The following is a 24,301-nucleotide window of genomic DNA, read 5'->3' as shown; positions in this document are numbered from 1 at the left end:
ATTCAGGGTGACTGGGAAGACAGTCATACCATGAAATAATGTTATCAACCTAGTAGATACAGGTTATAAAGAAAAAAGAATGACTTCAATTTTTTTTCAAGAAAGGCCTTTCATTATTCCTAGATTTTTTAGAACAAATATTTTTATTGGTTAGTAAGAACTCTAAGTAATGACCATATTTTAAAGAGCATGTATGTCTCTGTATCACTTCATCAGAATAAAATACTCATAAAACCAGAAGAAATTCTAAACAAGTTTATATTATATAGAAGTCTACCATTTAACTACCAGAACCAGCTCAGTAAGAGATATCGATATGTGGATGTCTCGTAGTCCTCTGTATGCCCCACAGAATTGATCTTTTTTTTTTTTTTAAGATTTTATTTATTTATCTTTAGAGGGGAAGGGAAGGAGGGAGGGAGAGAAATACCAAATGTGTGGTTGCCTCTCGTGTGTCCCCTGCTGGGAACTGGCCTGCAACCCAGGCATGTGCCCTGACTGGGAATCGAACCACGTTCCTTTGATTTGCAGGTCTGCACTCAATCCACTGAGCTACACCAGCCAGGGCTTGAGCTTTTTTTCCCTCAAGAAGAATAAACACTGAGATCAGAGTAATGAATGTGCACACTATAAGTAACTTTATCAGCACAGATTCTTGCTCTGCTGAGAATCACTATAAATCTATAAGTATAGTTCTTATTGTAGGACTGACTCATCAACAAGGTATCATCATAAGAAGAAATCACCACAAATATCTAACAATAGACCAGTTAATCCACAAACCAGCCTTTAGCCAAAGTTCTAAGGAAAAGTTTCCCTAAGAAAAGGAACGATAAATTTTACAACATTGTCTGAAAGTGTTTAAAAAATTGAGAGAAAGAATGTTCCAGAAATCCTCAAGAATGTTAAGATATTTTCCTAACTGGTCTTGGAATTAAACTTGGAACAGGGGGATATGAACATGGGGTGAAATAAAGAAGTCACCTTATGATTTCAAACGTAGCTTCTCTCCCCATCTACTTCTATGCCTCAAGAAAGTCTTGAATGACAACTAGACACTAGCACTATCAACTCAGATACACAGGAATCTTCACCTCCAACCCAATCAGAGTTCATAAAACCTATTCTAAAACATACTTAAAAATTTTTAATGGAAAACATAAGTATGATCTTCTATATGTCTATGACTTATTTCTTTTCTTTTTGTCCTATTGGAGATCCATGTGATACCATTATTGCTCATTTTAACAGTCAAATTATTCAACATCCAAAATTAAGAAAATAACTTAGCCTGTAGAATAAATTTGAAATGGCAGGGATGTTTACTGAATTACCTGAAAAATGTGAGGCAACTGCTCTGCAGAAAAAGAGAAGCAGAACAGTGTAAACAGTAAGAGCAAAGCTTTAGCTGTTAGAGTCCTAGGTGTAGATTCCAGTTCTGATACTTGTGAGGTATGCTATGTCTCAATTGCTTTATCTATAAAATGGGGATTATACAATACTATATAAACAGTGAGGTTTATATAGTATTAACAAATACAAACAGATTTGTTTATAACATACATGAACAAATTCCACACCTGGCTGGTCAGCTAAATCCCTGGGAAACTTATTAGAAACACAGTATCCCAGGACCTCGTCTATACTTTCAGTGATGTCGTCCAGGCACTTGGATTTTTTAACAAATTCTAAAGATTGATCCTCATATAGCAGTCACAATGTGGAAATTGTAAGGGGAAATTTATATATATATAATTTATATATATATATATATATATGAATGAAATTATTTATTTATTTTAAATATTTTATTTGTTTATCTTTTAGAGGGGAAGGAAAGGAGAGAGGGAGAGAAATATCAATGTGTGGTTGCCTCCTCATGCACCCCCTTATGGGAACTGGCCTGCAACCGAGGCACGTGCCCTGACTGGGAATCAAACTGAGATCCTTTGGTTTGCAGGCCTGTGCTCAATCCACTGAGCTACACCAACCAGGGTGAATTTATTTATTAAGAGAGAAAACAGTAGACAGAGAAAGAGGGAAGGAAACACTGATGTAAGAGAAACATTAATTGGTCTGCCTCTCATATGCGCCCTGACCAGAGACTAAACTAAACCCAACCAGGGACCAAACGTGCGACCCAGGCATGCGCTCTGACTGAGAATAAAACTGATGACCTTTCACTTTGTGAGACAACACCCAATGGATGGAGCCACACAGGTCAGGGATAGTTCATATATTTTGATATATCTCACTAATTTATAAATTTCTACATACACATAACTTACCAGTATTCTGGTACATTCTAAATGTTCAATAAATGTGTTATAATTTTTCAGTAATTATTTTGAAGTAGATAAAACTAAGTATTTTTTAACAAGGTGGCCCCTAAGTTGTCTTGCAGAACTAGTTTTCATAACCTCTCACCAAAAATGAGACTCAAAGTATGACACTATACTTTTTGAGACATTGTGAAAGCTGACACAAATGATATTTCACACTGATGAAAATGATGCTCATTTTCCACAACATAGTTTACCACAGAACAAAAGCATAACATCAGGCATGTCTTGTATTTTTAATTACAAAACTTGACTATTCCAGGTCATTTCATCAAAGCAACCTTAAAACTCATTCTTTATTTTTTAGTAATTCATACAATTTATCTGAATTCATCACAGGAACAATGCAAGTACTAAATAAAGGTGTATAATAACATTAACCATGGCAACAATATCTAAAAACCATAGAGGTAGTTAGTACTGAAGAGCCCTAATTCTTAGTTATTAATAATAGTTGCATCTTTCCTTTTTTAAAGTCTAAACCCTTGAATTAATTAGCATTTTTAAATGAAGTACCTTCATATATGATATCTAGTCCTTTATAAACATGCCCAACCTTACTTTTATGTCAACATTACAAACAAATCAATGCTATCTGTAAGGTTACATTAGTGTTCTTAGAGTTCTACTAAGAAACAACCAATTTGTTTTTAAATGTAGGTTTCCAGTTTGTTTGTATCATACTACAAATGTAAGGTCATTCATTCAGACACCACTATAGTACTAAATATAAATGCTTTCTCTTCTAAATGTAGACATTTACCATTAAAATAGTTACTACCAACAGAAGATAAAGTAAATCATCCTATGGCCTTTTAGAGTAAACTACACACATTTATTGGACACTAAAGTTTTTTATCTTAAAATACTTTTTAGAGATGATTTTATAACACACATAACTTAGTTACTAATGTTTAAAAGTTAAAATATTTCAGCTGCACAAAATAATGTGTTTACCTAACTGAATCAGGTATTCTACTATCAGGTTTATTTCTCCATATACACATCTTACAAAGATTATGGGGATCAATGATGTAATGCTAACAGATTGCTGCAAATACTGAGAAAGAAGTATGTTATGTAAATAAAAGCTTAAAGGGAAGAAGTTGTTTTGGTCATACAATTTGGTCAAATTATAGAACCATACCATTTTCTTCTATGAAGTTTTAACCATTAATCCTATTGGTACTTGAGAAATAAAGTTAAACAAAGAAATTCAGAGGCCAAAGTAATCTGATCTTAAGAGTGAAAAGAAACACAGTAAAAACTAGTTTAAAAATGTCTCAAGCAAGTATAACCAAAAGTCATCACCTTTCCTCAGCGTGCAGAATATGAACTACTTATATTAAAAGTCCGTGTAAAGCAATGGACCAAAGCCAATGGTCTACATGCCAGAGAATGAGAAAACTTCATGCACTTAATTTGGCCACCCACCACACCTACATTTTCAGGTATATACCAGCTTGGGGAAGTGACAATGAAGGGCATTAAAAAAGTTATTGCTGCAAACAAAGTATACACACGCACACACACACACACACACACACACACACACAAAACCGACAACACATGATAAGAAATGGTCCTCTCCTGCTCCTTTTCCTCAAAACACCATTTTTATGGATATATCTTTCTAAAGCCCTTGTGAAACCTCTTTCCCACACTTTCTTGGTGACCTTACTATGTGGATCCCTCCCCATGGTTAAAAGGATATTTTGGCAAGTAGTCTTGAAAAAGGCTACTCACAAAAATTTACAAATGGAGAAGAGAATGGGAAGGAAAGAAAGGGTGTTTTCCCTTCTCCATCATCAATTATTACTCAAGAAACAAAGCAGGGTATATGTCACATTGTAAAGTATGACAATGATAGTAAAACTCTCCCAAGAAGAATAGGAATGGAATACTTTTCGATCTAATCTATCTCAAAACTAAAGCGAGAAAGCTCAGGTCATAGCAAATCAATATGTCTGCAAAACCAGCTGTAAGTTCCATGACAATAAACATTCAAAAATTAACTGCAAAGTAAAATAAAATTTAACAACCTAGTGGGCTTTACTACAGCAATATTCCTTTAAAATATGCAATTTAAAATAGAACAAAGTACAAGACAGTAACTTACTTGAGTCGGAACAAGTACTGGAGGGTAGGCCATCTTATGATGCCTATATACCCAATATGCACAAATGACAATCCCCGCAATTAACATAAGTGGCACCAAGGAATAGAGCAAGATGTTGTAGTAGGGTGGCTTAGGTGTAACTGGATTTGAAGTAGCTGTGGAAGGGGGAAAAAGAAACAGCTCAGATATGCTCTAAAAACTCTACAATAAATATGTATTATAGCGATCAAATTTTATGAGAAAGATAAGTGAGAGGCAGGAGTAAATTATTCCATCAACAAGATTACACTTTGTTTTCAATCTATTAAGCAGGCTGCGTGATGCATTTAAAAAATGCATTTTCCTGTGAACTTACGCTGTGTGACTTCCATCTCCGGAAAATAAGAAAACCTTTCGTTACACATATTGCCCTCACAGCAACAAAAATATACTTCAGGGCTATCTTTTTTTTCTATACAATCAGTCCTGTAAACGAACAGAGGAGAAATAATTAAAATCAACATTATTATACTGATCTACAACAGATGTTTTTCAAAAGTTCCTCTCAGAGAAAAAATAGCAAGTCATTTATAGTCCATGTGAAGATTTTTACTAATATTCAATGATCAATTCTTAAAAACCACAACTGTTCCTGAAATCCTGTTACTAAATCTCATCAGAATAAAATCAACAACTGATTTTTAAATAGATTTTATTTATTTTTTAGAAAGAGGGGAAGGGAGGTAGAAAGAAAGGGAGAGAAACATCAATGTGTAGAATCATCAATGTGTTCCTCTCACACGTCCCCCACTGGGGACCTGGCCCAAAATCCAGGCACATGCCCTGACTGGGAATCCAACTGGCGACCTTTGGTTCGCAGGTCAGTGCTCAATCCCCTGAGCCACACCAGCCAGGGCAACAACTGATTTTATATAACAATCACATTGGCTGCTTGAGACTGTTGCTTTAACTTGGTTTTTAATGACCAAGGCAACCATTTTTTTGTGTGTAATTATTAGATAACTTAAAGAGAAACATAAGCCAATGAAGTAATTTGGTCTCAGTGTTTTTTCTCACAAGAAATACAGTGTTCCCATTTCAGGAATACGAAAGCTGGACACTACATGCAAAACTGTATGTGTGTACATATAAATACATATACAAGGGGGAACCCCCCATAAACCAGAATTTCCCCACTAGATGAGTGTTCTAGTGAATTTTTTTGAAGACTCTTTCGACACATTTGCCCATTTCATGATGGGTGACTTACAAGCACACCTGCTCACACCACAGAGTGTTCAGCAGTTTTTGACCCAAACTGGCATGACCCCCATTGTCCTACCCTCCTTGTTTACCTCATTTCACCCCAGGTAACTTGTTTTTGCTTCCCTGGATGAAAAAAGTCCAAAAGGGAAATGTTTTGCGATGTGGAAGGGGTGAAACAAAAAACAGCAGAAGCACTAAAAGGCATTAATATTGACAAGTTCAAAAACTGTTTTGGTCAGTGGAAAAAAATGTTTCTCAATAGGTGTACTGCAACAAATGGAGAGTACTTTGAAGGTGACTGAAGTTTAAACACATAAGAATAAATAGACAATTATTATAAATAAACTCCAGGTTTTAGGGGGTTCCCCTGCATATACACATAGACACATAAATACAAAATGATGCAAGTTCCTATCTCAAACAGGAAAATACCTCAGTATCAGAGACCCAAACTAGCCTTTGGGAATTAAGTGTCATTTTTAGTACCAGTAGATTTAAATCCCCTGAACACAATGGACAAGGTTAAGATAAGCAACAGGAACAATATGTATCTACAGATAGAACCTAGTTGACTCAAGAAGCAATTCAAGTCAAGTCTATCTGGGGGGAAGGAAGAGGCAGCCTTCTACACAGGACCTAAGTTGCTGAAAAAATGGGAATTTAGCATCTAGAACTAATCCTAATCAACCACTAAGAAACAGCTATACAGTAGTCCCCCTGCCCTTATCCCCAGAGGGATAATTTCTAAGACCCCAGTGGATGTCTGAAACCAAAGGATAGTACCAAACCCTATATATACTATGCTTTTTCCTATATATTCAGACCTGTGATAAAGTTTAATTTATAAGTTAGGTACTACATGAGATAACAACAATTAATAATGACATGGAACAAGTATAACAGTACTGTAGTGATTATACATGTAGAGTCTCCCTCTCTCTCTTTCTGCTATGTGATGTGATAATCAAGACTAAATGGCTAATGGGCAGGTGGCATAAACAACATGCATAGGCAGGACAAAGGGATGATTCTGGTCCCAAGTAAGACAGCATCAGATTCATCACGACACTCAGAACAACGCACAATTTACAACTGGTGGATTATTTCTAGAATCCTCCATTCAATATTTTTGCACGAAAAGAATAACACTCAATGCCCGTTGGTAACTGAAAACTACAGAAAGCAAAACTGCAGCCAAGGAGGGACTACTGTTCCTATTTTTAACTTTAAAAAAAATCAAACATTTAAATATTGCTAATACACATCAGATGGAATTAAAGACATATGTTACAAATAAATTGTGAACTTTAATAATGGTTGTGAGAATAATAAGATTGAATATAAAATTAAAAGCTCAAGATATTTTAGGGAGAATGCAGTTTTTTTTTTAAAAAAATCAAAATTTAAAATAAAATTTATACCAGTATCTACTTAGTAGAAAGTAAAAGACAAAGCTAAATTTTTAAACACTTTACAAAAATGTATATATAAATTTAAAATTTAATATTTAGAATCATGACTCAAATTACAGGAGGTTAATTAACCTAGCCTAATTACCTTTTGCAATCCAACTTCATTCTTATTACTCTTTTCCTCCACTCTTTGACATTTCTTGAGTCTTTTTTCCTTTCTCCTACCTCCCTTACTATCCTTAATATCTATTTTCTAATCAAATTCAGAGCATGAAAATGAAAATTCCCATACTTTCAAATTAGCATTTAATCGCCAGAAACAGAGCTGGTATAGTAAATATTGCTGTAAGAACAAGCATTTGCAATGAACAACCCACACTCCATTACTGAACAAAATTTAACCTCCAGCAATACTGGTTTTAGGTGAGAAGCACATTATCTTTTTACTACAAAAAGAATAAGAATCCCTGATTAGTTGATAGAATCCCTTTCAACTAATTAATGAAAGACAGTTTTGGATAAAAATGATTCCCAAATTTAATTTTCCCCCAGCTTCTTTTCACCTATCTTTAAAAAAAAATTGTTTTAAATAGGTTATATAGAGAGAAAGAGGACAGAGCGAAAAACACTGATTTTTTTGTTTAACTTATTTATGCATTCATTGGTTGATTCTTATATGTGCCCTGACCAGGGATCCAACTCACAACCCTGCCATATCAGGATGACACTCTAACCAACTGAGCTACCTGGCCAGGGCCTACCTAGTTTTATTTAAAAAATTGAGATATAATTGACATGTAACATTGCATATTATTCAGATATATACCATAATAGTATGATATTTGTATATACTGTGAAATGATCACCACAATAAATCTAGCTAACATCCATCACCACATAGCTAAATATTTTTTCCTTGTGATGAGAACTTTTAAAATCTAGTCTTTTAGCAACTTTCAAATATGCAATTCAGTATTAACTATAGTCACCATACTGTACATTACATTCCCAGGGCTAATTTGTTTTGTAACTGCAAACTTGCGCCTTTTCTTCCCCTTCACCTATTCCATACGCTCCTTACCCTCGGCCTCTGGCAACCACCAATGTTTGGTTCTCTGTATCTACGAGTTGTTTTTTTTAAACCACATATAATGACATTGTATGGTATGTTTTTCTCTGACTTATCTCACTTAGCATAATGCCATCAAGGTCTAGCCACACAGTTTCAAAGAGTAAGATGTCTTTCATTTGATGGTTGATTTATATACACACAATAGACTATTATATTTTTACATGTTATATATTAATATTAAAATGGATATACATAAATATGTATTTTAATATAAATATTTTATGTACACACACACATTTTCTTTATCCATTCATCCATTGATAGACAGGCTGCTTCCACATCTTGGCCACTGTAAATAATGCTGCAATGAACATGAAGATGCATATACAATGCCCAATACAAATAATGCCTTTTTAGTACAAAATCTTTTATTACAAAATAAGCGTGCAATTCTGTAACATAACAATATCACACTCAAGCACACTATATGACATTTTAGGTAAATGTTCAAATTAAAATGAAAAATTATTATATCCATATTATTACCCTACCAACCACTCTCAAGCAGGAATTACTTTTGGCCAACACTGTGTATCTTTTTGAGTTGGTGTTTTCATTTTCAGATAAATACTCAGAAGTGGAATTGCTGGATCATTTGGTAGTTGTATTTTTAATTTTTAAGGAATCTCTATACTGTTTTCTTAGTAGCCCAAGTTACCCTTCATTATAGCAAATAACAATGATCACTTCTGTTAATAGAGAGGCCAATAATTGAAAAGCATAAATATATAATTATAAAGAAACAATCCCTGGAAAATTCACGAATTTAGAAGTATACCCTAAATAATAAATATACACCTAAATGACTTTATTTCTCATAAAAAGCAGAGCTAATTCAATCTGTATGGTCTTATTCAATACATTTTTATATTAATCATATATAGCCAACCACCCATAGATTCATGGTAATCAAATGAGGAACCTGAAAGCAGATCAGGAATTATGTAGTATTTCATGATTATATGAGTTTTTTGGCTCCAAGAAGTCTGGTTACCTAGGATTTTGCAGCCTCTGTCAGTCATCATCACCTGCCTTCAATGAAAATCCTGTGGCCCTGGCAGTTTAAGTAGTCAGTGCAACATCTATGGGACTCCTTACAGAAAGATCACCTGTCCTCTGTATTTCGTTTCCAATAGAGAATAAAACAATTTAAGCGAGATCTTTTAAATAAAATGTAGCTTTCTATGAGGACTGTATTAGTTCTGATGTAATTCTGAACGTCAAGTTAAAATGTCTTGGGGTAAAGAACAAAGGACTACTTTGCAAGGAGAAAGAGTAAAAAATATAGTGAGATCAATTTCTTCCAGATACATAAAGAAGAAAACTAAAAGGAAATTAAATACTATAATTAAGCTTAGTCTCCTTGAGAGATTTCACCAGATATACTTTCTTTTAAAGCAATTTTAAAATGATTTTTCCTTGAAATTGGCATTTTAAGAATGTTTATAATCCTAAGAATATAAAGAAGAAAATATTTCTAGTCTATTGCGTTGCCCAAAATGTCCATATGGTTTTTTTTCTGTAAAATAAAAGACACATTTTTCATTTTCAACAAAAACTGTATTGATTGGGATATTTTTAGTATGTTGGCTATCTCCAGCTATTGGCTTCTACTGGGTAGAGGCCAAGGGTGTTGCTAAACATTTTGCAATGTATGAGACAGTCCCACAGCAAAGAATTATTTGGCAAAAATGTCAACAGTACCAAGAAACTTCACAAGTCTCTTGACACATGCAATCAGTCACAGCACCTTCTCCATATACTGCACAAACCTTTTTTTTTGCATTTCAGTTACGTTTTTACCTTTCTTGAAATAATAAAGCCTAATATGCCAAAAAGTTATGTGTTTTCTTCTATCTTCCAGCTATTAAAATAGCTACACAAAAAATTCACCAATTCTGATAAGTTTTTTTTAATGCAGGCTGATATGACAGCTGTCACAATACAATCTAACAAAATTATTTCAGATGAAGTTTAAGATGACTAAGCGCTACTAGAGCCATCTTATGGAAAAAACAAATGAACTTTCTGGCCAACCCAATATATTTCTCACTACTTGGTCAATTGTTCAAAGCATATCAAAGATAAAACATGAACATGTCATACTTATTTTAGTACTTTAAAATATATATATTGTCATTAAAACATGTAATAATGGTCTTCATAATCTCATATTTTTTAAGAAGCAGAGAAATAAAATGAAAATCCATCTATTGATCTTTCCCCTTTAAAAAGGGTAGTGGTGGTGAAAATTATTCAACATTATTATACAAAATGAAATGTTTCCTTACCTGTCATAGCAGTTGATATCATCCAGCCAACAGCCCTGTTTCACTATTTCAATGGAACCAGAAATATTCTTCCAGGTAGCAAAACAATGTCGCCGTTTATCTTTGTCACCATAACAGGGTTCAACACCAGTTCGATTGGTTTTATCTCTTTCCCAATTAGCATTATAGAAAATACACTCCTGAGTTTCAGATCTACCAAGTATAGCACCTATAATAAAACAAAAACTTAATATAACTACATTGCTATTAAAATAACAGATTTGTCTCTCACTATACTAACTTCAGATGTTCCAAATATGTCAATAATTTACTGTCTTCCTAGTGTTGCAACATTGGGGTTAGGTTTCCAGGTCAATCATTGCACTTTAAGTATAATAAAGATAATAATGGAAAGTGAGTACATATTATCACAAGATTTCTCTGGAAAAGACCAGTTTCACTTTACTAAAGAATGTCCTTGATACAAAACATAAAAGTTGTTAATTTTATTAAATCTTAACCTTAAGTAGACTTCAATATTCTGAGTGACAAAGTAGGAACTGAACAACAACAGCACTTCTGCTGCATAGGAAAAACGGCTGCCTCAAGAAAAAGCCCTTGCATGATGAAACTGCAAAATAAACCAACCATGGTTATTCCAACTTGGGTATGTGGCAGATATGGTCTCAAAAATGAACCAAGTAAACCTGTCACTTCAAGAAAAACAACTGACAGTATGCATAACCAGTAATAAAATATGAATTTTCAAACAAAATTTAAAATTTTAGGAAACTTGTATCCCCCACCATTAGCATGATGCCTTCCCAATACATAAACTCTCTGACAAGGTCAGTGATAATATTAACAAATGTTACATTTAAATATCGAATAATAAAATGTGACAATATTCACAAGGTCTATATAATTGAGAGAACCAATACTTTTCAAATGAATTAGGTGTCATGTTACAAAAGCTTTCAAGGGGAAAAATCTATTCAATGTTCAAGATAGCCCAATACAGTTTAATGTTATAGAGGACAAAAAGTTCATTAATGATTTTAGATTCTGCACTACATCTAATTTTAATTATTTGTTGTCTTATGTGGAAAAACAAGAGAACAGAAATACCCAAAATAATTCTGAAAAAGAGGTACAGAAGAGAAACCACATTATCTTTTTTGAAGACTTTCTATAAAACTTCAATAATCAGGACAGTGTGGTCTCAGTGAGAAGACAGACTCATGCACCAATGGGACAGAATAGAGAATCCAGAAATCCACACATCTATGGTCAACTGATACAGCAAAGATGCCAATAAACTCCAATAGAGAGAACACAGTCTTTTCCACACTGATACTGAACAATTAGACAACTATACGTGCAAAACAAAAGAAAAAACCACTCAACTCACAACTTACACCATATACAAAAATTAATTCTAACATATCATAGACCTAAATCAAACCTGAAACTATGAAAATTCTAGGAAAAAACAGATGGAAAATCTTTGGGACACCAAATTATAAATGATATCTTAGAAAACAAGACATATGAACTATTAAAAAATAACTGATAAATTGAACTCCATTAAAACTTCTCTTCAAAAGTTAAGGAATAAAGTTATAGACTGAGAGAAGATGTTTGTAAAGTATTATCTAAAAAAGAACTGATATTCAGAATATAGGAAGGCCTATCATAACTCAGTAAGAATACGTACTACCCAGTTTCTAAAAAATGGTAAAAGGTTCAAGTAGATGTTTTGCCAAAGAGATAGGAATGAAAAATACTACGTGAAAGGTACTCAATATCATTAATGATTAGGAAAATGCAAAGGCTAAATCTAATATTAATCAGAATAACAAAGAAAAACGGAAATCTCAAGTGTTGCTAAGTATGTAGAGCAACTGGATGGGTGGGAATGCAAAACGGTCCAGCCACTTTAGAAAAGTTTGGCATACCACCTAGAAATTGCATACCTAGGTATTTATTTACGTAAGAAATGAAAACGTGTCCATGAAAAAAAAATGCTGTCCATTTGAATCCCCTATATGTTTGAATGCCCTTTTGTAGGTCCTGAGAATGAGTATCTGAAAAGCACATTGGGGGGATATAAGTTTATATATACAAATATATCTTGGTATGTGTGTATTTTGGGAGGGGGGCAGCAAAGACCCACTGGTAATCTTATGTTCCTTCTTAGTTAAATTAAGTGGCACTGGCTTAGTAGACTATGACCAGAACTTGGAATTTAGTTCACAAACTGTGACCTTGCACCAGTTACCAAACCTTTTACATCTGATTCAATTTCCATACTAATTCCATAATTAATATTATAATACCATAGTTTCATAATTCATACTCAGCATAGTTACAGCAAATTAGTAAGTCTAGTAAAAAAATCCAGTACCAGACTTAACTTAGATATTGTTCTATTGACAAAGTACTCCCTATGCATTAATGAGTAGCACTGACCTTTTTTTTCCAAGGAGGGGGGAGGGAGGGAAGGGATGGATGAAAGAAAGGTAAAGCAATAAAAAGGATCTGAAATTTGGTAGACCACGTGAGTATAAAATAAGCCTACAAAAGTCATATTCAAATCTAAAATACTCCTCCTATGAGGAAAAAGTGTATTTCATCTAATGTAACTAGATCTCCAGACAATCAAAATTTTGTTTTTTAAAAGCAAAAAGTATTAAAATAATACACCGATACTAATTTTACACGGTCACTTCTAGAAACAGAAGAACTACTTCACAATTAATTTTATGAGGCCAGTATTACCTAGATAACTAAAAACAGATTGTACAAAAAAAGAAATACAGACTAATATCCCTCATTTACTTAGATATAAAAGTCACCAACAGAATTTTAGCAGACAGAATCCAACAATGTATTGTTTTTTTAAGTAATACACTATAACCAAGTGGAATTTATGCCAGGTATGCAAGGTTGGTACAATATTAAAAAAACAATAAATGCAAGTTGCCAAATCAGCTAAATTACAAGAGAAAAATCATACGGTCTATCAGTAGAGCGGGAATAGAACTGCCTCAAACTCACAAAGAGCATCTACAAAAAAAACTACAGCTAATATGACTAAACACTTTTCCTCCTAAGATCAGAAATAAGCAACCATGCCTACTCCCACTGCTATTATATAGCATAGTACTAAAAGTTCTAGCTATTGCAATAAGGCAAGAAGAAAATTAAGGGCATGCTGATTAAAAAAGAACATATAAAAGGTTTCTATTTGCAAATGGCATGACTATCTATCTAGAAAGTTCTAAAGAATCTTAAAACAAAATGATAGAACTAGTGAGTTCAGTAAGGCCATAGGATACAAGATCAACACATAGAACTTAATTGTATTTCTATCTACTGACAGAATGGACAAATGAAACTGAAATTAAAAATGAAATACAGATTACAGTTGCTCATAAAAAAATAAAATACTTAAATATAATCTAACAGAACATATCTAGGGTCCGTATAATGAAGATTATAAAATGCTGATGAAAGAAATCAAAGACGAATACTTGGAGAGACATACTGTGATCCTGGATTGAAGATGCAACATAATAAAGATGTCAATTTATTTAAATTAATGTATAGGTTAAATTCATATCAAAATCTCAGCAATTTCCTCTTAAACATAAATGAGCTTATTCTAAAATCCTTTTGAGAAAGCACAACGAAGTGGGAGAAATCACTCTTCCTGCTGTTAAGGCTTACCACGTAGCTGCAGTAAGCATTACAGTGTGGTCTGGCAGAAGGACAGACACAAGGTCAATGAAACAGAGACCCCAGAAATAGATCCACACAAATCTGCCCAATTAATTTTTGGCAAATAATCAAGAGCAATTCAATAGAGGAGAGTGCTTTTTCAATAAACGGTGCTATAGCAATGAGCAATGGTTTAAGAAGTATTTCATTGCTATCTACCACCATTCTAACAAGTTCCTAAAAGCCCAGCTCCCTACACAAAGCCTCCCAGGTTAAATCTCACATATGAGAATTTTCACATTTTCTCAACTATAACAAAATCCTACAAGTCTTTAATCAGGACTTCTCATTCCCCCCAAAACGCATACTACTTGCAATCTGGTATAAAATGTTTTATTTTATATTTATTCATTGTTTTTAATCACTTGTCTATACATGTCATTTTACAAGTCAGAATGCCACTGGGTCTAAGACTACCCATTTACTTGCTCTCCAAACACAAACAGTAGTTGATGAATAAAATGTAAAAACTCAACATAACAACTGATTACAAATTTTAAAAACCACCAACTACTATTGCTCCCCGCTCCTCTGAAAATGGCAGATAGAATTAAAGTGTATTTTACAATTACGAATTGCATTGATTTCTTTTCCAATTAAGACAAGAATGTTTTTCATAGCCCTGTGACTAGCTTTACCCTCACAATTTTCCTATGTATACAACCAACTTTAAACAGAAAGAATTTTATGTGACAACTTATGAACCTGAGTCCCACTTCCAAAAAAGTATTCTAATTCTGTATGAGCTGTCAACAAGTTATCGAAAATATGGTATAAAGAGGCAAATTAGTCTTCTAAAAAAGGTTAATGAAATTTCAAAAATAATAAATCCAACTTGAAACAACATTCTTATTTCTCTTTCACATGTCATCGCTTTCTTCCAGTTAGGGATAGAACACATGTCCAAAGAGAATTAGCTATGGAAGGAATCAAACTGAATGATATTTTAACCCCAAACATTTTTTGTACTACAAATAAAAAATAAGATAGTATCAAAAACAATATACAAAAGAATGATTTTAGATAAATTAAATAATTGGGAAATTCTGGTATAATACAATCCTTCATGGCACCAAGAAACCCTAAAACAAGTAAATATAAACAGCATTTTATTAGTCAACATTAAAGGATTCTCAATTTTCCCTCAATGAGATTTTCTAAAGATTTTTACCAACTTGAAATATACAAACCTTGTATATTTATATGAAACAGTCCAGTATGTACTTATTTGAATTCATTAATTTAGTTTTATAAATATTTAAAAATCATAAAGCACAAAAGTTTTACACAGCAATTTAGTCTGAAGCTTCACATACATCTTTCAACAAGTGTCATCTCATTACCTTCCTTTTGAGTCATCTAAAAGTCTCAAAATGTAAATAATGTTTACCTTTGTTTAAGTTCTTTAAGAAACAACACCTTTTGGAATCACACAGGCTACTGAAAGTGCTTCTCCAAGGTCACATACATCCAACACATATAGTAAGACAGTGGTTTTTTCCCATTGTTCTATAGGTATATAAGAGTAACTACTTAACAATATTTACTTTAAAAGTGACCTTTTAATTTTTTAAAAAACCTTTGTAAATAGTTGACAAGTTATGATAGTAAGCCACCACCACTCCCATTAGTAGTTTCCTACTTGTTAAATTCTTTATCCCTTTCTATCTATTCCCTCCAGAAACCTCCATAAACATTCAAAACTTGCACCGACTGGCATCATTTCAAGGTTGTCTGTCTTCTTCAAATACTGTATTTTTATTCAAAATAAAATTATTGAGAGCCTCAAATATGAAAAAACTTTGTAAGGATTCAAATATAAAAATGACTCTTATTTTGAGAAGTAGTCCTTTAGAGAAAATTTTGCTTTATATTCAATATATACACACAAAAAACTGATTATATGCTTATACTATAAATTAAAACACCAAGATAAGGGCTACTAGAGATCAACTAAAGTAGTCCTTTAGAGAAAATTTTGCTTTATATTCAATATATACACACAAAAAACTGATTATATGCTTATACTATAAATTAAAACACCAAGATAAGGGCTACGGATAAATGATGTAGGAATTTGAAGATAAAAATCTAGTATCTCCATTAGACTAAGAGTTTCTAGAACAAACTCTGGTATCATCTCTGTATTACCAGTGCCTGGACACACAAGAACTCAATAAATATGCACTAAATCAATTCACGGGAACAAAAAAGGGAGATTTTATAGAGGAAATAGAACTACAGCAGGGCTATTAAAAACAGACAATAAGGTAAACATAGGCAGGGAAGATCCTAACCAAATAAACAGGGCTGTGAAAAATCAGTGTTTGAGAAGACTGCTCTCACTAGACATAAGTGGCTCATATTCTTTAGTATTGGGTATAATCTACACAGGTATGTAAGACAGCAAAAGTTAGAAGAGGTATCTTCAAGATTAATCTGACAACAATGAGTAAACTATGTTGAAATGGAAAGAAACTCTGTAAGCAATACTAACTACCCAATAAAAACCAAGGGTCTATAATATTCATGCTGACCAGATGGCCCCAGTGTCAAAAAGGAGTGGCAAATTAGAACACTAATATTAAGTTTTTGCTTTCCATAGTCCCTCATTTCATCCCTCTGAGTATAAGAAGGAGATAAAAGTAATTTGGTTTGAAACTCATAAATGAATGGATCAAAAAACTATGGTACATTTACACAATGGAATTCTATGCAGCAGAAAGAAAGAAGGAACTCCTACCCTCTGCATCAGCATGGGTGGAATTGGAGAGCATTATGCTGAGTGAAATAAGCCAGGCATTGGAAGACAAATACCATATGGTCTCACCTTTAACTGGAACCTAATCAACAGAACAAACAAGCAAGGAAATATAACGACAGACACTGAAATTAAAAACAAACTAACAATAACCAGAGGGGAAGGAATGATGAGGGGAGGGGAGAAAGGGGGAGGGTTTCAGAAACAACTATAAAGGACACATGGACAAAAACAGGGGGGTAGCTAGAACAGGGGAGGGAAGTGGGGATGGCTGGGGTGGTGGGGAGGGGTGAAGGGAAAAGGCAGAAAACTTTGAACAACTGTAAAATTCTACTGTTGAACAACAGTAAAATTCAAAAGTATTTAATAAAAAATTTGAAAAAAAAAGTACAAATAGGTGTTACAGAACAGACACGGGGATATAAAGTTCAGTATAGGAAATGGAATAGCCAAAGAACCTACTCATGACCCACTGACGAACAATGGTGTGGGGAGTGCCTGAGGGAGTGGGGAGGTGGTGCTGGTTGGAGGGGGAAAAGAGTGAAAAATCAGGACAACTGCAATAGCATAATCAATCAAATATAATTAAAAAAATAAAACTCATAGACATAGGGAACAAATTGCTAGTTGCCAGATAGGACGGGGGTAGGAGGGATTAAATATAAATTGCCAAGTATAAAAACAGAGGTATGTAAAGTATAGCATAGGGAATGTAGTCAATAACATTGTTAATAACTATGTATGGTATCTAAGACTACTAGACTTACCGAGGTGATCACTTCATAAGTTACATAACTTCCTATTCGTTATGTTATACATATGAAATTAATATATTGTACTGTTGTATGTTATCTATAATTTTTGAACTTTAAAAATTTTTATGTGATTTGGTTTGTAAAAGTAATATAGGTTACATGATGGGCTGCTTCTACATGTTTATCTTATATCATCTGACAAAACAAAGCTTGCTTCCATACATGTTTATTACCCTTTGTTTCTCTTTGTTGCTCACTCTCTTCCTGATACTTAGTATTACTGTCATGAAAAATATGTACTGTCCAGGATAAATATCTTTAAATATGAGAAAATAGAAAAATGTTTTGCCTATAGCCTCAAAATGTGTGGGATATCTAAAAGTCCTCTGATCTCGAGATTAAAATAGTTCCATGTAGTTCTCCAGCATTCATTAAACACACAAATTTCATCAAACAGGTACAAGTACATATGCCTATTACTTGGACTGTATTAAACAAGATTTCTAATATTAGATGTTCATCTTTTGGGGGTCAGGGAGATCATGCTGACTACAACTAGAGATCAGCACTCCCATCAGAATTAATAGGCTATTTTAGAAATTGTACAAAAGCCAAATTGGGCCTAAATTTATAGGAGTAAAAGACAAAAATTCTCAAAATCAGAACAGAACTCCTAAAATATATTAAGAAAACACTACACACACTGCCTACTAAAAACAATCTAAAAGTCTCAATTACACTGAAGAGATACTATGAACATTAGGCCTTCTTTATAGCAAGTCATCAAACTATGATGCAAAAAATAAAAATGGACAACTTCAACTGCTATAAAATGAAATATCCTTGAAGCACTAAAAGTGCTTCAAGCACTAAAAGTGAGAACCTTAAAAAACAAAAACAAAAAAAAACCCCACCTGTTTAGGAAAAACTCATCAAAAAAGTTTTCATCAAAATATTATCTGGCAGTTTAAAACTAACAACTTTAGAAAAAATAGAAGTATTTATTGGAGTACTAATGCACTTCTATTAAAAGAAAAGAATGAAAACCGAAAACTATGACACTAAATATTAACAGAATATACAATAACTTAAATAGCTTAATTTGAAAAATAAAGGGCCATTGCCAATGGCCTTTTTCATGTTTATAACTGAGATTCCTACTATTAGAAGAGTAAAATTTTAAATTCTTATTTATTACTTTTGTGTTATGTAATTTTTCCAAACTGAAGTACTCATTTTAATAATTTCTATTCTAACTATAAGCACATCAGAGGTCTCCTGGTATCCTTTCTTTTCTATATTAATACACATCATAGAACACAAATCACCTTCCACATATGGCTGCCCTGGGCTGTTTTTAAGCATTAGCGAGAAAAGTCAAGTCTACAATGTCCCAAGACTTCTGATAAAAAGGTCACAAATAATGAGGAAGGAGAATAAATTTTCAAATAAAGTTTCTGCATGGCTATGCAACATTCTGGGTCCTGCCAATCTATTTTTTTTTTTAATACTAAGCACCTTCCTACTACCAAACAGGCACTTCTAAAGAAAAACACAATACCCAAACACTTTCTGGCATTCTTCCCAGGAATATTTTTTGCCTTGCCTGTTACATTCTGTACTTAGTACTATCAGTATGACAAAATATTGCAAGATTCCATCCATCTAGCTCAAGTCATACAAACTAAAAAGACAACTAATATGTAATAAAACTGAAAGATACACCCAGGTTGTGAAACTAGACACAGCATAAGCATGTGTGTATGTAAGGAGAGTAAAAGTACTTAGAAGTCAACATTTAACCACTGGTTATTTAAGGACTCCTAATGTTAATTCCTAACAAATTACTTAAGATAACCACCCAAAATGTATTTTAACATTGTTAACTCATAAGTGACTAATTTTCCCCATATAGATAGTTCTAAAGTAAATATATATCTACTTATAAACAGACCAAGATTTGGGAAAAAAAACAAAAAAACAAAAACATAAATCAACTCGTTTTTTCAAATCTCTTTCTTAAAAAGCCTAAACATAAATTTAAGTCCCAAAGAGAGCACCAAATTTGTAATGGTAGAATTTTCTTTTATAAAAGAGGCAAAAGCCCCGTTATAGCTTTTTCTTTATTTACTTATTTTTTAGGGAGAAAGAAAGGGAGAGAAACATCTATGTCCAAGTGAAACATGGACGGTTGCCTCTCCTATGCCCCACCCAGGGACCAGCCTGTGACCCAGGCATGTGCACTCTGACCGGGACCACGCCCAACCCACTGAGCCACATCACTCAGGCCAAGAAGCCCCTTTAAATAAATTCCTTACAATTTGCCTATTTTTTAAGTCACTTAATTATAAATCCAGTTTAATACAAAAGGGTACACTTCTATATTATCAAAACTTTTAGAAGACTTTATTTCTTAAATTCTTCACTAAATACAGAAGGTACTCTCTACACAGATCTTGTTCAATAAAAGATGTTAGTAAACCAGCTCTTAATTACTAAATACTAAATAACAAAAGACATCCATTGTAATATTTCCTTCCCAAAGAAAGAAAAATTTCTTTAAGACCCACAGATTTAGACACACTGACACAGAGGCAGAGAAAAATACAGTATGAAAGCATCAGAATCAGAGAGATTTTATCTTTAAAGGTAACCACTCTCAGCTTCTTAAGGAATGACTTGACATCTGTTTGGGCAGGAATATACTTCAAGTTGGTATAGGTGATTGGTAGTCTACAATAAAGAATTGATTTTTGTCATCAATTACCAAAGAACTTCACTTTTCTAAATATAAAAAGTAGGTATATGTATATATGCACATGAGCCAGCAAAAGAGCAAATCACAAAACTCCAAATTTCTGATTCAATTAACTAGCACCTGGGACTACATTTAAGACTGTTTTTCTACGACAGTCCAAGAAAGTCTGGCAGATTTCCAAACCTCAACCTCCCTGTGCCTTTTTAATTATTAAAAAGAGGGCAGAGGTAATGGTTGTAAGAAAAAAAATGGATTTCACTCATTTTAATCAATATAAGTAGGCTTCTTATAATATTATGGGGAGAGATTTCCAATTAAACAAAAAACAGGAAAAAGAAGAGCCCAATATTCTCCCCCTCACAAATGAGAAAGTTCTACTCTTTTACCCCTTTCACCCCAAGCAAGACACTTTAATGTCTATTTTGGTGACATGTAACAAGATATCTTATAGGACACAAAGCATCATCTACATCAACAAATATACAGTGGGGTCTATCTAGAAAAAGTCCAGCCATGTTAATATAACGAGAACAGTTTGCACTAACATTGATGTAATCTAGCAGCCGAGGAGAGTGGACTAGAATGCACATGCATGAACCATGACGACTTCACTGTACTAGTCAGTGGGGATGGTAGATGCCCTTGAGAGAGCATGTGTATTGTGCGGCCACTGCATTCAAAATCAGTGAGCAAGTAGAACAATGAATCTGTATCAGATTTTGCATTACGCCTGAACATTCCTCCCCAGAAACTATTCGGAGGATTCAGAAGGTCACAGTTATGGGCAACTGGTGACTGGCAGCCTCATCATGACAACGAGCCTGCTCATGCATCACATGTCCTGCAGGGTGTTTTGGTGAAACATCAAATCACCCAGGTGACTCAGCCACAGCAGCCCAGATTTGGTACCCTGCAGCTTCTGGCTTTTTCCAAAACTAAAATCACCTTTGAAAGGGAAGAGATTGAGATTTAGGAAAATATGATGGGGCACCTGATGGTGAATGAGAGAATTGCTCAAGATCCCAAGGTGCCAACTTTGAATGGGACTGAGGTGTCATTGTCCTATGTGCAACATTTCTTATATCGTGTATCTTTTCCAATAAATGCCTCTATTTTTCATACGACGTGGCTAGATACCTTCTTGACAAACCTCGTACAGTGTTGGAACACACTGTATTGGGCACTATGACATTCAGGTAATAAGTAGAAATAGTGAAAAAGAAAATTATTTTCAAAATCTGAGAAATCTTTAACCTCAACCTGGAAAGAAGAAAAAAGAGGCTTATTTTCAAAACAAAACAATGAAAGTAGAAAGTAAGAGAGAAACTCATAAATTATTAGATACATTGAACTTCATTAAGGTTTATTCTAATTTCTCCTCTAAGGTAAGTGGGAAGACACTAATGATAGATACATAATCAGAAAATCACAAACATTGTGGAATTTTAATCTTTATCAAGTACTTTACATGTACTTATATAAAAGAAGTAAGAAATGTGTTAGTGTCTCTAAAAAAGTAAACTTTTGTCTTAGACTGAATTTAGAAAAAGGTGAATAAAGAAAAACAAAAATCAAGTGAGTATACTTACAGTACACTAAGTGCTCACTAGTCTGTTTAATATTAAGAGCAGCCACATCAAGTCATTTGTAGGCTGTAAGGACAATTTAGAAAGTAAATAAACTCTCCATAAAGGTATACTAGCCATAAGAAATTCATACTAGCGCCCATAATAAAATAAAATAATGTTAGCTATTTCATCAAATGAAAATTTATCAATAACTGAAACAAAACAAAAACACCAAAATCAGTTCAGAGATTTAAGTCATAAGTAATAGAATTAGAAAAAATCTAAACCAGTGTTTGAAGGAGGTGAGTGCCAGTAGAGTAATAAGGTTATTGCTGGGAGTCACCAATCTCCCTGAAGAAGAGCAATAGTCTCCCTGATTTCCCAGGTTCACTTTGATCCCATCCAATCATTTCTCCATCCAGAAGTCAGAGACTTTATTAAAGCCAACAAAATCAAGTCACTCCCCTAACTTAAAGCCATCGAATGGCTTTCCACTGTCCTATGCCTTAAAATAAAACGATCACTTAAATCCTTCCACAGTTTGGCTCCTCTTCAGCTTCAATTCACAGCAGTCAGTGAATTTTCTTTGAACATCAAACTCTTTCAAGCCTTGATATTGTCTTTCTACAACCACCCTCCCTATCTCTAAACTCTTTTAATGGGGGACATAGCAGAATGGAGTTAAAACACAGACAAAATGCTTGAGAAGTTTGGAGAAGTTACCAATCATAAAATGAACAAAAGCAAAATAACTCTAGTTTGGAAACAGTTCCCAAACAACTAAGAACTGTTTGAATAATAAAATCAGGAATAATAAAATCAGATTAACACACACTTTTACTTAATATTACAAAGTATATCTAATATAAATCTTCCACATTAATAATTTTAAAATATTTCTCCAAATCCAGCTTTAATCTTTACCTTCTAAAATGAAAGAAAAATATCAATACTTTAAGTCTTACTATATTGATACTGCCCAAAATCTAACAATTTTGTTCTATACTAATTACCACAATAGAAGTTATTTTAATACTATCTCAATAGATATTTCCCCCCACAACTTAATGAACAAAACATTTATACTACTTGTAATGATTTTTACTGTAAGCATTCCTATTTCTCTGTATAACGAGTCAGTAGTTAATAAAAAGTTTCTGAAAAGTAAAAAAAAAAGTAGCATGATAAATATTACACAGTTTTAACCAAGATGAAAGTTATAGCAGAAAAGAGTCTAGACTAGCCTCCTTCAGAAAGCTTTCATATAAATATCTGTAAAGCATTCTACATTTAGTTCACAATTTTTATCACCCTCACTAATAAAACTTTCACTTGCAATGTCATGTTTACCCTGAACACAAACCACATTTACTTCGACAATAATCAATAACTGATATGTTTTACTATGGGGAGAATTATTTTCTAGTATGTTACACCACCTATATCCAACTAATAAAACTAGGAAAACCCTTGTTTTTCTAAGTGAATAGTAAAATAATACTTTTTGTGTTCAGGACTATGACAGACAACCCTGGAAAAGTAGAAAAGAAGAACAGTCAAGCAGTTTAAACTATTTACTATTTTTAATTAAACATTTTATTTTAAGATAGTAACAGATTCACATACAGTTGTATGGACGAATATAGAGAGATTCTCTGTACACCTACCTAACTCATTTCCTCAAATGGTAAGATTTTACAAAACTATGGAATAACTATATCGGCAATGATACAATCCACTAACCTGATTCAGATTTCCCCAGTTTTGTACTATTTGTATATATAGTGATGTGTGTGCACTAATTCTAAGCAATGTTTTTCAAATGTGTAGGTTCATGTACACACCAACATAATCATAATATGAAACAGTTCCATCACTACATATACCTTCCTATTTACTTTTAAATCTAATATTGCAAGAGAGACAAGACATCAATACATCCTTGCCTATTATGTTCTAGTAAGTTAAATATTTTTTAAAAAATGCTGTTAGGCCACCTTGAATGAAATTCACCATTTCTTCAACATACTCTCACTCAGAAATGTTTATATCCATCATTAGAACAAAGATCCACAGAACCCTAACAATTATTGAGCTGTTCCTACTTCTTTATTTGTGAAACAATTAAACAGGAGACATTTTTTTTTTTACTAGTG

General features: G+C 33.3%; 1 protein-coding gene across 1 annotated transcript in view; it reads right to left on the bottom strand.

The window, feature by feature from the left end:
* Positions 1-24,301, bottom strand: part of ACVR2A (activin A receptor type 2A) — a 95,191-nt gene that overhangs the window by 25,914 nt on the left and 44,976 nt on the right. The window contains exons 2-4 of the mRNA XM_037167683.2: positions 10,542-10,749; positions 4,817-4,926; positions 4,462-4,616 (exon numbers count right to left, since the gene is read on the bottom strand). Of these exons, the coding sequence (XP_037023578.1) occupies positions 4,462-4,616; positions 4,817-4,926; positions 10,542-10,749 (473 nt within the window). The remainder of the gene's footprint in view (positions 1-4,461; positions 4,617-4,816; positions 4,927-10,541; positions 10,750-24,301) is intronic.

This window comes from Artibeus jamaicensis, unplaced genomic scaffold, assembly GCF_021234435.1.
Source record: "Artibeus jamaicensis isolate MK-2021 breed Jamaican fruit bat unplaced genomic scaffold, CSHL_Jam_final contig_603, whole genome shotgun sequence".
Classification (NCBI taxonomy): Eukaryota; Metazoa; Chordata; class Mammalia; order Chiroptera; family Phyllostomidae; genus Artibeus; species Artibeus jamaicensis.
This window is presented reverse-complemented; position numbering and strand designations above follow the sequence as displayed.